Here is a 16211-nt window from a genome sequence, read left to right as displayed (position 1 = left end):
CATTCTGACGGCACCCATTCACTGCAGAGCATCCATTGCTGAGACACTGATGCAATGCTACATTTCTACAAATCTGATCAAGCCATGCATAACTATTATCCTGACCTCTAAGGCTGTCACTGCAGGACATATAGTAAAACACACAAACACAGACACAGACACAGACACGCGCACACGCACACGCACACACACACACAGACACAGACACACACACACACACACACACGCACACACACACACGCACACACACTCACTCACACACACACACACTCACACACACACTCGCGCACACACTCATGCGCACACACACACACACTCACACCTCTTCTGGACAGACTCACACACACACACACTCACACACACTCACACACACCTCGTCTGGACAGACTCACAGCTGTGCCTGTGTTGAGGAGTAACTCATTCAACAGCGTTACTAAATCAACTCCTTTCTTTAGTGCTAGTATTAAAATAGTGTGAAAGTAATGCTGGTTTTATCGTGTGAAATCTCACATCTAGGTTATGGGTTCAATTCCCAGGGAATGCATCAAGTAATTAATAAAAAATTAAAATAAAAACTTACATGCAATGCAAATCGCATCTGCCAAATGCATAAACAAAATGCAAAATGCAAACAAACACTCAGGCTTAAAAAGTGAGCAATAAGCAAACACGCTCTTCTAAAATATTCTCTCGATTACATTATGTGTGGGGAGCCTAATTAATTTTAGCAAATATGTTAATTCATACGGTTTATTTCAGTAAATTAAATTATTTACTGACTCTTTGTCAGTTAAATCGTTAAAATATTCTTTATTAATAAAATTAATATTATCAATAAATAATTAATATTAATTATGGATATTCATTAAATAATGTTTATTATATTAAATGCATTTTAATATTTCTGCTGCATTCTCTTAATGTTTTTGTCATAGATATCAGGTAAATACTGCTCATATTTTTAGTTGTTTCAATTATATAATCTGGTAGGTAGTGAATACATTTAAAAAAAAAATTATAAATGTATAATAATAAAATTAAACACTTCATTTACTATGAAATAATAAATACAATGCATTTTAAATTATTTACTTAAAATATATTTAATATTTATTTGCAGCTGACTGCATTTTTAAAAGGATAATGACTTATTTTGCAGTATGAATTATGAATAGCTCGTCACTATGTTTACAGTTTGGTGTTTATAAGGTTTTACTAGAAATATTTAGTATAGATTTATGTGCATGCTAACTGAGATCCTTAATGTTTTTGTCATAAATACCATTATTTTGTAGTTGTTTAAATAATATGAACTGAAAGGTATTCAAAACATACATTTATTTAAATAAGTATGTAATATTAAAATTATAAAGTTTATTTACTATAAAATAATAGTAAATACTATAACTAAATAAAAAAAATACATGTATTTTTTTCATTATATATTTACTGCTGACTGGTTTTGAAAAGGCCAATTAGACTGTATTTTGCATTAAGTAGCTTGCACAGTAAAATAACAAGCAGAATCTAAAAGTAATCAAATTCATACCTGACCTGTTTTTTTATTGCATTTATTAACCCTCAATTATTTTGTGATTATCAGCTCTATGTTCAACTAAAACACACTAGCAGAAATATTGTAAAATTCAGTGCTGAGATGTCGAACTGTTATTGAACTAACAACAAGACAGTCTTCACTGCATCAATAAATGAGTGTATGAATTAAAGGGAAATTTTGCCCAAAAATGGATCCATTTCTTCTCTGGAAAGAAGATACTTGGTCTATCATGATATTATATTATATCTCAGTGTTTTTGTCCATACAATGAAAGTCACTGGGGGTCCAATGTTGTTTAGACCACAACATTCTTCAAAAGAAAGAAAGAGAAAGATACAACGTGGTTAATAAATGATAACAGAATCATTTTTGGGTGTACTATCCCTTTAAATTTATTTAGCATCAGATGTGGGTCACCAATCGGAGACTATATATACTATACTATATAACTAATATTATTAATAAACAAACAAACAAAACGTCCTCAAAATTATTGAAAACAATTAAACTGTCAGTAATAAAAAAAGGAAAGGACAAATACATAGATACAAATGAAACAAACTGTGATTGAAGGGTTTTTAAGGCTAATGCAAGTGTAAAGTAGCTGTTCAATAAGAAGCCTACTATAGAAATGAATAATCAAATGTAAACAGCATAGTATTCACTGTAAGAATTAAACTTTCTTTGTTTCTTATTAAAGCTACAAAAGTCTTTGTGAGCAGAGCAGTGATTGATTTTCTCTTTGTCTTTTGTTGTTTGATTAATATTAAGCACATAGTCGGCAGCAGGAAAATAGGCCGCTGTCACTTTAAGAGCCGCATGGATCCAATTTACTGTTACACGTGTATTTTCATTCTCAACTCATTATGTTCATTTATTACGCAACCGTCGATGGTTTACGTGAATAATCACTAAGCGCCGCATTTTAACACATTTTTGCGTGTATTTGACCATTTAGGCGCGCATCTTGAACTAAAAGTTGACTTTACATGTCCATGTTCTGTTCTGTCTCTGAGCGCATGCACAGAAATCCTCCTGAGAAACAGCGCAAGTTGTCTTTATCGCTTTTAAAAACATGAATAAATCTAATAAACTTTAATAAATCGATTGCATCCCATTTTTCAAAAGTCGCGTTACATGATTTTACTGATTTGCGTGTGAAATTGGGCTTTTAAGGAGGAGCGAAAGCGCACCGTTAGAAAAGGGGGCGGAATGGGGCGCAATAATCGTTTTATCTCGATTATTGTATTTTCATAATCGTCGGAGGCCGAAATCAAAATCAAAACTGTATTTCGATTAATTGCACGGCCCTATTGCACACTTTCCCCGCCAGCGTTTTTGAAAAAAGTTGCCAGCCACTGCCAAAGTTTTTGCTGATTTTCACTAAAATTTAATGGCCCCCAGAATATTTTGTTGTATGAATATCTGAACATGCAATACATCACAATAAAGATCAGAGCATCTGCTTTCAATCAAAAAAATCTCTTTTATTCTAGCTTCAAGCATTGTTTTTTTTATCAACACTTGAATGTAGGTGGGTTTCATAAAAAAGAAACACTATGTTTCCATCCAAAGATGCGATTTAAACTTGTGTGCAAAGCTGGAATATCGCGTAAAACATTTGCGAATAAAGCACGCTTTTTTGAAAAAAGTTGCCAGCCACTACCAGTGTTTTTGCTGATTTTCACAAACTTTTCATGGCCCCCAGAATATTTTGTTGTATGAATATCTGAACTTGCAATACATCAAAATAAAGATCAGACCCTCTACTTTCAAACAACAACAAAAAAAGTTTTATTCTAGCTTCAAGCATTGTTTTTTTTATCAACACTTGAATGTAGGTGGGTTTCATAAAAAAGAAACACTATGTTTCCATCCAAAGATGCGATTTAAACTTGTGTGCAAAGCTGGAATATCGCGTAAAACATTTGCGAATAAAGCACCATTTCCATCCAACAAGTCAAAGAGAACAAAATCGTCACTTCCTGATCAACCGGCGCTGTATATCACTAAGAAAAGTAGGAGAAGCCACTGTATATAACTTGTATAATGATTTGATAAATGCCTCAGAGCGAGCAGATGAAACAATAAATGCTGTCATTGCTTTCAGAGGTGGATGCTGCTGTTTGGGAACGCAGTCGTGTAAGACAATTATACAGAAATACTTTGACAACAGACTTTGCTCAGGCATTTCAGAATGACGAAAACAACATTTTAGATGCTGTGCAGCGAGATCGGTCCGCTGATTAGTCAGGTTATCCCGTCCCGTCGCATTTGATACGCATGGTGGAATTTATTCGGTAAATGTGTTTCCATCATAGTTTATGCTAGGGCTGCACGATTCATCGAATGCAATTCTGGCCTTTGGATGGAGATTTACTGCTGATCACAGAACCGTGCTTCACTGAAAGATACGCATGACAATCGCAGCTTCTGTCGAATCGCGATCTCGATTCCATTTAGATTTATCGTGCAGCCCTAGTTTATGCGCATTTTTCTCAATTTCTCAATTGTGCGCATACGTTTTTAATGCGCATTTTTAGAATTTATATGCATCTTGGCGTTTCCATTCAGCGGGGTTTTTTTTAATGCGATATTCCAAAATGCGCATAAAAGTAGGTGGGTGGAAACAAAGCTATATTGAGAAAAAAGCTAAGAAAATCGCATTTTTGTCAAATACTGCATCTGGACCATATTCAGTAATATTATCAAAGCAAAGATGCAGTAGATGGCTTCCATCAGCACTCCCAAATCTTGCACAGTCCTTTACCACTTTCTGGATTGACATTTCACTCTGTAACATTAGGCAGTTTTCATTTATATGCGGTTAGTGTTGATGATCGCATTATTTTTTCGCATGCATACATATGAGATCGCTCGTTTCTGCGGCTTCCTGGTTGGTGTTTTTGATCGGCACATTCAAGACTCATTCAGGAGATGCCAGACGTTGATATGCCAGTCACGGGTCTATAATGCCGAGAACTCTGCTCATGTGTTTGCATAATGATGCATTTAAAAGTTAATGACCAAACGTATCATTATAAAAGTTCACAATGTTGCTGCAGATGAAATAACACGCATAACATTAAATAAACATTTTTAATCAGGTTAGACATTGACTGTTTATCACTCAAACCCCTTTCTCTGCCTGTCAGTCGGTCTCGCATATCCGCCATGTTTGTAGTTTTTTAACACTTTTTATGCGTGTTTGAAGTTCTAATCGAATCCTCTCCACCGTGCAATGTGTTGTGGGCAATATTAGCCGTTAGAGTGTGCATCGATCTGCACTTCGAATTTTAATCTCAAGTAGTAGACCATCTGGGAATCTTTGGCATAGCCTACTCTTTTCAGCATACATACTAATTCTATTTTCGAATACTATTTGTGACCCTGGACCACAAATTTTTGAATAAATAAGCTTCCCATTGATGTAAGGTTTGTTAGGATAGGACAATATTTGGCCGAGATACAACTATTTGAAAATCTGGAATCTGAGGGTGCAAAAAAATCTAAATATTAAGAAAATCATCTTTAAAGTTGTCCAAATGAAGTTCTTAGCAATGCATATTACTAATCAAAAATTAAGTTTTGATATATTTACGGTAGGAAATTTACAAAATATCTTCATGGAACATGATCTTTACTTAATATCCTAATGATTTTTGGCATAAAAGAAAAATCGATCATATTGACCCATACAATGTATTGTTGGCTATTGCTACAAATATACCCCAGCGACTTAAGACTGTTTTTGTGCTCCAGGGTCACATTTAGGATGGATAGTATGCGAATTGGGATGCAGCAACCGTCTCATGAATAACGGAAAACTCCATGTTTGGTGGGGAAAGAGTTAACCATGGTAAAACTCTGTCTGCAGGAGATCGACGGTAAAGCTCTGATGTTACTGAGGAGCGACATGGTGATGAAGTACATGGGTCTGAAACTCGGACCGGCGCTCAAACTCTGCCACCACATCGAGAGACTCAAGCAGGGCAAGCAGTGAAGCACACGGACAGAAACCTCACCTCCACATCGACACGCTGCTCCAGAGGGGGCTGATGGGAAACCGCCGTGTGCTGCTCTACATAAACACACACACCTGGACGCTCATCTGCAGCCAGAGCACACTCTGAGGAACACTAGTGCCGCTCTCTGGGAGCGAACGGGAGCGAAGGTGCGTTTGGATGGGTCTTATCTCCTGCCATCTCGTCTCCACAAAGATGCAGACGCTTTACGGGCCGAGTAGCTCACCGATAGTGCTGGTTCTTGAGTCTGATGTTGGCTATTTATCGCTCTACCTCCCTGTGACGTCATACTAGTCCACAGGTGTTTCTGGAATCACTTACAGCCACTGAAAACTTGCTTTTTAGTTGCGTTTAATTTGTGTATTTGGTTCAAACAAAACACATCATGTTTCGTAACCTCAAAGGAAAAGTTCGGCCAATCGTCATTATTTACGGTCCAAACCCGTACTACTTTGTTTTTTCCGTCGAACACAAAAAGAGACGTTTTGTAGAATGTTCACGCTGCTCGTTTTCATGCAATTCTGCTACATTGGCGAAATTATTTTTGACCAAACAGACCCTTTAAACTGCTTGTTTTTGTTTGGTTGGAGATTAGATTTAAGAGCGTTCACAAGTAAATCTTCAATGTTTTCGCTCCAAACATCTATTTCAAAACATCAAAACAATATTAATAGCATATTGTGAACCAGTTTGGCACATATTGATTTTTAGTAAATCACATCAGAACAATCAAAACAAACCAAAAAAAACATTTAGGCCTAAAATTGGCATTTATGTATTTGAATTGTATATAAAATTTCCATCCTTCTGGATTACACAGTTTTAACATTAAAATAATAATAATAAACTTAATGCAATTTATATTTGTCAGTCATGCGTAAATTAAAAACGGGACAGATTTTTGCACTCAAAATCATTGCATGGTTATATTTGATCATTTAAATATTTTCAAAATGCATTTATTCAAATCACTTAGAATCAGCATAAATTGTTAATTGTGAAAACAATTAAATTTATTCAGTTTAAAAGTATAAACAAGGTTAAATATGACTAGGAGTGGAACAAGCAATACTCAATTAGTTAAAATGTATGAGATCAAAATTATTTGGGTGTATATATATATATATAATATATAAAGCTGGTTATTGTGTATTCAATTTATTAGTACTATTACAGAAATCTGACCTGTTTCATTTATGTATGACTGACAAATATACATCACATTGTTTATTAATGTTAAAACTGTGAATTCTAAACTTTTATATGCAATTTAAATACATAAATCTTAAATTTAAGCCTAAATAGTAATGAAATACTGTAATCTTTATCAGTGAAATGCCCTTCTGCTTTGAAAAACCTCAATATCCGAGTTTCATTATGTCGTATATCTAATATAGTTTTCCCGTACGCTGTGTATTTTCTCTTTCGACTCCGAGTTTAGTCTCGAGTGTCACGAGTGTGGATGTTCCAGAGCGTTCCGAGGAGATAACGCTGTTTGAGTTGGCCTCGGTTTTGTTACAGAAACTCGTCAAGCTCTTATCTGGGGAATGTTTGAATTGACTTGTGTTACGAAGTGTTGCGAAGCCAGGGTTAGACGTTAACCTGACACCTACAGCAGCCGCAGAGCAGTATTCAAGAGAACTAAACGCAGCATGTGATGGAGAAATGAACGAGTTTACCACTCGAGGACAGGAAAGTCGTCAAAACCGGTTCATTTCAATGAAGCGTCGCTGTAGAAGCCTCATTAGAAATATCACTAAAATAGTGGGAATGTGATGTAATGTGAACGCCGGCGTGTTTTCCTCCGGCTTTATCTCGAAGTTTATGTTGATATTTGATCATTTTCATCGATAGATCAGACGTCAATGGCGTATTATGGGTTTAACCATAAAACTCAGCAACAGGAATGTACAATTTTGTAGAGAAGAACTATTTTAAGCTAAACATGTTGTATATGGAGGTGGGAAGCGTGACGATACGTTACGGGGGGTTGTTTATTTGGGATTCGTTGTTTAATATACCTTGTACTGCCTTCCAGCGCTTTTTACCGGGAGGAGACGTCCATTTTAAATAGCTATGTTCAAATTGCCTTGCTTTACTTTAAAACTTCTCAGGTTTTTTCCCATCTTTTGTAACGTAGCATTTCAAGTTAGTCGTGAATGTGATCGTTTCGACTTTTCAGTTCCTTTGTCAAACTTTTTGAAAAAAAAAAAAAATCACATGTATTCGTAATGTTGTGCCATATAGAGTCATCAAATGATTGAATATCAATACTTGTTATGAAAAAACACACACACACTCTTCGATCTTGATACCAGAGACGTTTTTAATCATGAAATTTTTAAAGCTAATGCATTCGTCACGTACACATTTTCAACGATACAAATAATAAATAAATAATTTAAAACATCACCAGACTCTGTTTCATTCTTTTACCCATTCAGTTGTTTACAAAAGCTCTTCATGTTAAAACAAACAGACATTCAATACTTAAAATGTCAGTACCTATAAAAGAGTTAGAGGATCGTCTGACACAAATGAATTCACATCATAGAAACGGTCATGGTTTATTCTGATCTGAGAAGAGTGAGAATATACTGTATCACATGCTGGAAAATGATTTTTTCCAAATGCAAAATTTGACTTTCTTCCTAACATTCTTAAATTAAGATGCATTTAATAGTTTTCAATAGTTTTCAATTTAGTGACTCTTTGCGTAAACTAAAAAAAAAAACATCTACCAATGGGTTAATAAAAATAGACTTATTTAAAAGGAGAACAAGTTTATTTTTCTTACTCTATTGGCAGATCACTTGTTTCTTGTTTTAAGCACAAAGTCACAATATATATATATATCTTCTCCACTGAATACATCTTGATTTAAGAATGTTTAGATATTTGTACGGGAAAACAAGACAAAAACTGAGGAAGGACATTGTTGCAAGGCTTTAGAGTTTAAAAACACATTAAACCCAAGGCTTGAATGTAGTCTGAAAATGGAGGAAATCTGTTAAGCTGATAGTTTGAGAAAGTTCATAGAGTTCTACATGAAAACCTTTCCTGGCTCAATGTGAACTATAAAAGACGCCTTCCTGATTTTCCTTCTGCAAGAATTCCATTAAGCAAACACGCAAACACGAGACGGCACATTTCATACTGACATGTCAAATAAATCCTGCCTTGCTTTCATCTTTCTCTCTGTGGACACTACTGATGGTGTGTCTAGAAGCTCATTTTGATTATTTTGAAAGTGGAATGAAGGACAAGTCACTTCTCATCTGAGCCACTGCACCATATTGGTACTGACTTAGTAAAAACAAAAAATTACGTTACACAGAATCTTCATGTGTGACCAAATGAGACTCTTGTTGGTTTGGCTGTGGAGATGATCTTACGGTTGGGGTGAACTTGCATGAAGTATGAAATATAACACCTTATATAGAATAAAATTTGATTTACTGAGTTTACCCCTGTTGTTTAAAAGGAGATTTGGGGTAAAGTTCACAAAAATGGTCAAGAACATGCCAGCAAGTCATACTGCACCCAAAAATTAAAAGATCTTAAAGAAATTAGATTTTGCTTTAAGAAAATGAATAGAATTCAGTCCAATCAGAATTTTTTTGCATTGTGATATTTTATCATAAACACCATTTTCCATCCAAATTCTCACTATTATAAATGCACAAAAAAGCAAAAATTAAAATGGTAAAGGATTTTTACATTGTGACAGTATTTTACCTTTAATGCTGCTCTAAATTAAGAAGAAAAAATATGAGAGTAATTTTGTGGTCAACTAAATACAGTAACTGATATTGAGAAATTGATTATATATATAAATATTATTTCTCATGATGGAAAATTGTGTTTATGATAACTATCACAGTGCAAAAAAAAAAAAAGAAACACTAAAAATGGTCCTCAAAATAGGTTTAAAAGCTCTTTCTGAATTCTGATTCTACTCATTTTCTTAAAGCAAAATCTGATTTCTTTTAGATCTTTTCATTTTTGGGTGCAATATGACTTGCTGGCATGTTCTTGACCATTTTTGTGAACTTTACCCAAAATATCCTTTCGAACAACAGGAGTAAACTCAGTAAATCAAGTTCCACTTATATACAATAATGAGAGTAGTCATGAAAATGTCACAATGTGAAAAATCTTCAATAAAATGGGTTTTATATATGCGCTTATGGGGCTAATTTAGCTGATTCAGTGTTGAGTTTGTGATGTGGGGTCTGTCAGCTGTAGCACGATTTTAATAAGTTGATTACTAAACTGGGATGATCAGTAGGTTAATGAGAGGGTGGAAACCTGTGGTTCAATACACGCCCTCATGCTATCAATCAAACCACCAGCCACATGAAAGCAACAAAATCACAGATTTTGTGCCATAAAGCAGCATTCATAATCCACATTAAAATTCTTAATGAATGGTTTAAAGTTAAAAAAAAGTGGCACTTAATTTTCTCCATTAAAAATGTATTTGATCAAGCAGGGGAATGAGGCCAGACCTAAAGGGGAGTTTGCAATGGATTGTAAAAATCACCAGCACACACTTTTGAAGAGGTGTTTTGACTGGGACTGAATGTCAAGTTCACCCTCGAGCATCTCCACATATTCAAATGGTAACACTTCTAATTCTATCATTATTGCCATAACCTTTTATCCTGTAATGTTACTTGGCATTAAATTTTCTGCATTATCTATTAGCAAGACTGCAACAGTAGCTTAAAACATCGACTAAACAGCCTTAATATTAACCAATTGCTTGTGCAACTTTGCTGACATCACCCAAGTTCTTCATTTTCATCAAAGATTAAATAAACACAAGAATAACATACACCAATGAATTTTGCACAACATGACAAGTAACATGTATAAAGAAAACCAGGCTCACCCGAGAAGGAAAACTGATCTTAATGCTTGCTGAGGGATAGATGTTTAATTTTGAACTCTTCACGTCCATTGTCGGCAATTCACCATCTAAAACACTGAAGGTATATTAGGATCATTCAAATCTGTACACTGTTGCAAGGGAAACTCTCCTTGTGTTCACACAGCTGGCTGACTATAACCTAAAAAATGACTCCCGAGTTGAACCCACGGCCATAAAAACAGCATTAATAAGCCATTTCACTCAGATTTGTTGTCGTTAGGGACGAACCCCCAATGATTATTTAGTTTTAATTTAGTTTGGGGCGGGTGAAGGGAGGCTTTTTGCCCCCCAAAGGGAGGATGATGAAAACTATGCTTTGTTGCTACTGACAACCATTTCCTCCAATCATCAGACTTAATGAAACCGAGAACTGGGCTTTGCCAAGTCATTATCAGGCTGCCATGCTAACTGCTTACCCCTCCCTGTTCTTCAAAGAGGATGCTCCGCTCCAGTGCCCCACTGATTAATACAGTGATTAGGGAAGCAAAAGGTCACGGTTCCCTTCTACAGTTCATTAGGACCAAAAATGCGAAATGTCTTGCACTCCAAGTGTAAACAGCGAGAGGAGAGCAAGAATTCATCATATTAGCGAGAGGAGAATTTGTCAGGGCTACACGTTGCGTTTCTCACTGACAGCTGGCCAGGTTTCAAAACAGATCTCATGCATATTAATGACAATGCAGATTACGCGTGATGAATCATTCATGAGGATGTGTGACCGAAATCAAAATGCATAGGAAGGGAGTCGATTCTGGCGTTAATGCTAAAAAATATCAGTAGTAGTGCAGTTTAGGCAATTCAGATTGGTTCTTTTATACTTGGAGCATTTTCCTGTCGACTTGCTTTATAATGAATGGATCAAATGCCAACCGTCAGACCAGAGGCGGCTAGCATCAGTCTAAATCATTTGAACAGCTTGGAGAACAAGCTTTAGGCTTTATTTCTGCCAGGAATGCATTTATCATCATCATACCCTGGTTAAATTTCTCAGACCAGCTTTTTTCAAAGTAGTTATTTACCTAGCTACACCTCAGTAGCGGTTTCATTGCTCATGTCCTTGGTTTTCCCTTCTCACTCTCACTCTCAAGAGAGCATGTGTTATTTTCTGGGCAGAAACGCCGCCAGTCGCTGCTTCTTTATGGGCAGTATATGAATCTCCTGGGAGCTTACTTTCTTCAGTTTGATGCCTCTGTTTTTAGAGATCTTTTTGAGCGGGTCACTGGATTCTCCTCGCTGATCCCCTGGGACCCTGGGAAGTGTGGCGAAGCCCCCTTGACTGGCATCACGTTTGATGGAAAAGTTCTTTGTAGAAACGCCTGATAATCCTTTTAGGTTGCTGCAGAAAATGGCAGGCATGGCGTCTTTGACCGACACGATGACTTTGGCAGTCTGCGACGTGCTGACGATCTCGATGTTGCCGCTTCCGGTGAGCGCAGAGTCATGTAGCGCCCCAGCCACTGTGCTACCGTGACCGCTATCTACCACCCACTTGTGCTGTCTGCTGAACTCTAGAGATGCTAAACCACTTAGCAGCTTGGTGTCTAGCTTCGGCGTGCATTCTACTGGCCGGAGAACCCCAAGAGCCAAAGCCCCACTGCTAACATTGTCCCCCAGGTGGCACACCCTCTCCCGCTCCTGGGCCAATGGCCCATATGTGCTACAAGTCTGGATGCATGTCTTTCTTATACTAGGTATAGACAAATCAAGGACACCGTCTTGCTGAAATGGCTGGATCCCTTGTGGCACATCAACATGGATTGAAGGTTGAGGTGCCCTTATGGATAAATCTAGCACTTCTCCATCTGTCACTACAGGGGACGAGCAAGAGCGAAGAGACTGTTGGACTACTGCCATTTCCTTGCTGGTAAATGTCAAATGAGGGGAGATGTCACTAGGTGAAGTCTGTGTGCTTTTGCTTGAAGTACAAGCCGGTTTAGGGACGTCTACCTCTACCTTGGAGTCCTTGCAAGTGGAGACCGGGACTGGGATTGGCACTGGGATTGGAAGAGGCATTGGAAGTGGGATCACAACAGGATAGGGGACGAGCAAGGTGGCTGGAGGCACCAGAGGGGCTAGTGGAGAGCTGTAGGGGTGCGAGAGAGGCAGAGGAGGAAAGAACGCAGAGGCAAGGTCAACTTGCGGGGAAGACGTTGGGTGGCAAGTGGGAGAAGAGTTGCCTTGGCCAGGGAAGAGGTCCTGCAGGATGGCTGCAAAGTTAGGGTTCTGAAGAAGAGTCAGTAGACTAGTATCCAACACTGGACTTGTGCCTTTCTGGTCCAGGACTGGAGGTGCTCCAAAAGCAAGAGAAGGGTTCTGGCACAGGATGCTGTTCTGCAGCGGCAGGGCAGGACAAGTTGCTGTTTGTTGAAGCAATTGATGATTCAAATGTTGGAGGACTTGTTGTTCCAAGACCAGAGGTAGGGACACAGGACCCTGACTAGTCATCAGGTACGAAGTGGCCCCTGATTGTCCGACTTGAGGGGCAGCTGGTCCAGCAAGGATTGGCAATACTACTGGACTCTCCCCTAAGCAGATTGGCTGGAGCACAGTTGTAGCAACCTTCAGGGCAACACCGTTGGGAGACTCAGCAGCCGGGGTCACCACCGGGGTGGCTTGTATCGTTAGCAGGGGCGACGGGGATCGCCTTGTGATGGTTGGAGAGCTGACATTCCATGTCTCGGGTGAAATAATTGGAGTGGTCTCCCCTTCCAGTTTCCCAACTGCATCAGTGGCGGCGGATCCACCATTGCAGACCTCTTCCTCAGGGTTTGCCATGTCTACGGCTACAGAATCTTTGTACGGCTCTTCCATCGGGTCTTGATTATGTAAATCTCTTTCAGGTGCTGCAAGTAGAGGATTTCATGGTTTTCTTCAGCACAAACCCTAGAATCAAATGGGAGAAGTGGATTAGTAGTTGGCAACAACTGTGTCGATGTAAACCACAATACTCAACATAGTAATTGTTGGTAAACCTTCATAATCTGATAGATCCTTACCTGTCCTCTATAACTTAATACCCAAAGCTAACAAGGGACCAAGGAGGCATTGTTTCCTTTCCTGCTAAAAGTTCAACCATCTGTTTTTGTCCACCAAGAGCTGTAAGCTTTTAGAATGACGTCATGACACGAGAGTGGATTCGCAGACACAAACACAGAATTATGGGAGACACCAGAAGAGAGCTTACAAAGACTGGGAGCCTTTCTCACAGACAGACTGCTTCGCTGGCTTGGGAGGGGAGGAAAGAGAGCACGGGGGAGGATTTGATGAAATTACGTCGCACAGTGCCTAGGTTTATTTGTTTATGAGCCAGCGTTAGTGTGGAGTTTATTACACAAAATGCTGCCAAGACTATGAAGTGAACCTCCCTCTGGCAAACACACAGCGAGTGAAAGAACGCCAGAGAGACAGAAAGGAGGAAAAAGAGAGTACCTTGAAGAAGAGAGAAATGGGAAGAAATAAAAAGAGCAAGGGAGGGAGAGAAAAGCCAAAAACGTGAGGGAAAAAAGATCAGGGGATGCAGAAATGGGTGCAATCTTTCAAAGAAATAGCTTTCAAAGCAGCAGATTTTCAGTCTGCGTTAAGTACCCATTAAACATTGCAATGTTTTTTTGCAAACAGGATGACCTGAACATGTGCACCAACCACAAACAACACTAAAACCAACTTTTGCATTTCTGTTTTCACTACCAAAAACATTATCAACAATTTTATCTACAACATTTCCAAACGCATAGCAGCAGAAAATTATACATTTTCTCTGTCAGTAAATCATACCAAAAACTACATGTAATGCTGACAAAGGTTGGAGGGCAGGCTCATGTTAGCACAGCGAGAACTGCCTTATCTGTATTTTTTCAGGCAAGCTGCAAAACAAAAGAAAGCTGCCAACTGATTTAGGACCAAATTGTGTCCCAGGGTGAATTTCAGAACCACTTCTAAAGCACTGAATTTCCATTCCCGTACTGACGGAAGAACAGTGGAAAAAGTCAGATAAGGAAGCAGACGGCCTTGACACATCTGCTCCTCTCTGATTACTCAGTGACAGTGTTTCTCACCAACCCTAAATCAACCCTCAATCGATGAGTGCTGCGGTTTAGAAACACTGATCCAAGATCAGACCTCTCCAAGTAGTCACACGTGACTTCTAAACTGCCTTGCAGATTTGTTTTGTTTTTTTTTGTCTCAAATTATATTGTGAAGCATATTCTGTGCACATTTTGTGAATTTTCTGACATTCCAAGCAGGTAAATAAATTCAGTTTGCACATTTACATGCAAAATTAACTCTCCGCTCTCCTGCTTTATCACCTTTAGTGTCCTTGCTGCAGCCCTGTGTTGAGTAGCATCACATGTGTGAGGTGCATTTTTCCCCCATCAGTCTTTGCACAAACATGTCTTTAATTTAAAGTTAGTCTTAGTCTCCGCATTCTCTATGCCAAAGACGCTGAGTGATGTAACTTGGCTGGAAACGGCGCGTTTGTTGAAGTCTTTGGAAAACAAACACATGCTTCAAATGCTACCCAATTACAATCTATGAGAGGAACAGCCAAAAACTTGGAAATAAATCCTGAGCGGGGATAAAAGTCGATAAATTACAATCTAGCATTGGAAAGCCAACAAGGTGGGTCGCCAAACCCTCTGTATGACTTGTTTCTGAAATACTGCATTCCAGATGGGCTTTCTGTGGGCTGACGGATTCCTGCAGTGTGAGACAGTTAATGCAAACAGCATTACAGAAGCACGAGCGTGTGTGTTCACAGCAGCAGGTGAGATCGGTTAGATCTCAACACTGAATCAGAGCTAAAAACGTTACAGATAAAAGAACCACCAAACACACCATCTGCTGTTGCTGCATCTTAAAGGTTATGCAACAATAAAATGTAGAAAAAATGTCTGATACACTTTGCCAAGCCATTAGAGCTAAATTATCTAATTATATAATTAATTATCTTAAGAAATGTCTAGGTCAAACTTCACCCTAAAATCAAAATTATTCTGGATAAAGAATATTACCTTATACACATTAATATCTGAAATATAACTTCTGATTTTTTTTCTGGATATATCATACCCAAGAAGAATATTTTAGAATATGACTAACTTTATCTGTCACTACAAAAGCATGTGGCTGGCAAACAAAAATGCAAAAAAAGACAGAAGCAGATGTGAAACTTCCAGTTGCAATGATAGTGTTTACTGGAAGTGTTTCATACAGATAAAATGAAGTGAATCTTGAGCTTTGATGCCGGTATGATCTGGAATGTGATGATTAACACTGTCTAGACGGGAAGCATCAAATGCTCACTAACATGGACAAATCTGCTACGAGCTTGAGGTTAGACTTCGTCAATACTGAAATAAAACTAAAATCCTACTTGGAAATTCACTGGCATAAAACTCGCTTTAAATTAGTTATTTCAGTAAAGCAAAATAATATTACAGCAACAGAGCACAACAGTTGCAAAAATTCCATTATTAAAAAATTCTGAAAAATCCCATTTTCTCCATAGGGGAATTGATTTTGATCTTATAAACAGACCTACTGTGATCTTGAGCTTGTTGATCATTCGTACATACATTTACATGACATTAGCCCACATTATTTTAGCTTATTTTTTAAAAATAGTGTTTAATAGCGGAATTTCTGGTGGAAAAATTACATTACACTTGATTTGAAAGACAACCTGGTTATG

At 38.0% G+C, this 16211-nt stretch overlaps 2 protein-coding genes across 3 annotated transcripts in view; one reads left to right on the top strand and one right to left on the bottom strand.

Moving 5' to 3' along the window:
- Positions 1-6335, top strand: part of LOC107694433 (polycomb protein SCMH1-like) — a 35621-nt gene extending 29286 nt beyond the window's left edge. For both annotated transcript variants that reach the window (XM_016494124.1, XM_016494123.1), the window contains one exon: positions 5436-6335. In XM_016494124.1, coding sequence (XP_016349610.1) covers positions 5436-5561 — 126 coding nt within the window. In that variant the 3' untranslated portion in view covers positions 5562-6335. The remainder of the gene's footprint in view (positions 1-5435) is intronic.
- A 3715-nt stretch (positions 6336-10050) lies between these two features.
- LOC107694431 (retinoic acid-induced protein 2-like) overlaps positions 10051-16211 on the bottom strand; it is an 18902-nt gene continuing 12741 nt past the window's right edge. The window contains exon 2 of the mRNA XM_016494122.1: positions 10051-13402. Within this exon, the coding sequence (XP_016349608.1) occupies positions 11618-13330 (1713 nt within the window). The 5' untranslated portion in view covers positions 13331-13402 and the 3' untranslated portion in view covers positions 10051-11617. The remainder of the gene's footprint in view (positions 13403-16211) is intronic.

Source organism: Sinocyclocheilus anshuiensis, unplaced genomic scaffold (genome assembly GCF_001515605.1).
Source record: "Sinocyclocheilus anshuiensis isolate Anshui unplaced genomic scaffold, SAMN03320099.WGS_v1.1 scaffold1826, whole genome shotgun sequence".
Lineage (NCBI taxonomy): Eukaryota > Metazoa > Chordata > Actinopteri > Cypriniformes > Cyprinidae > Sinocyclocheilus > Sinocyclocheilus anshuiensis.
The sequence above is the reverse complement of the archived record's forward strand: the minus strand, read 5'-3'. Positions and strand labels throughout refer to the sequence as shown.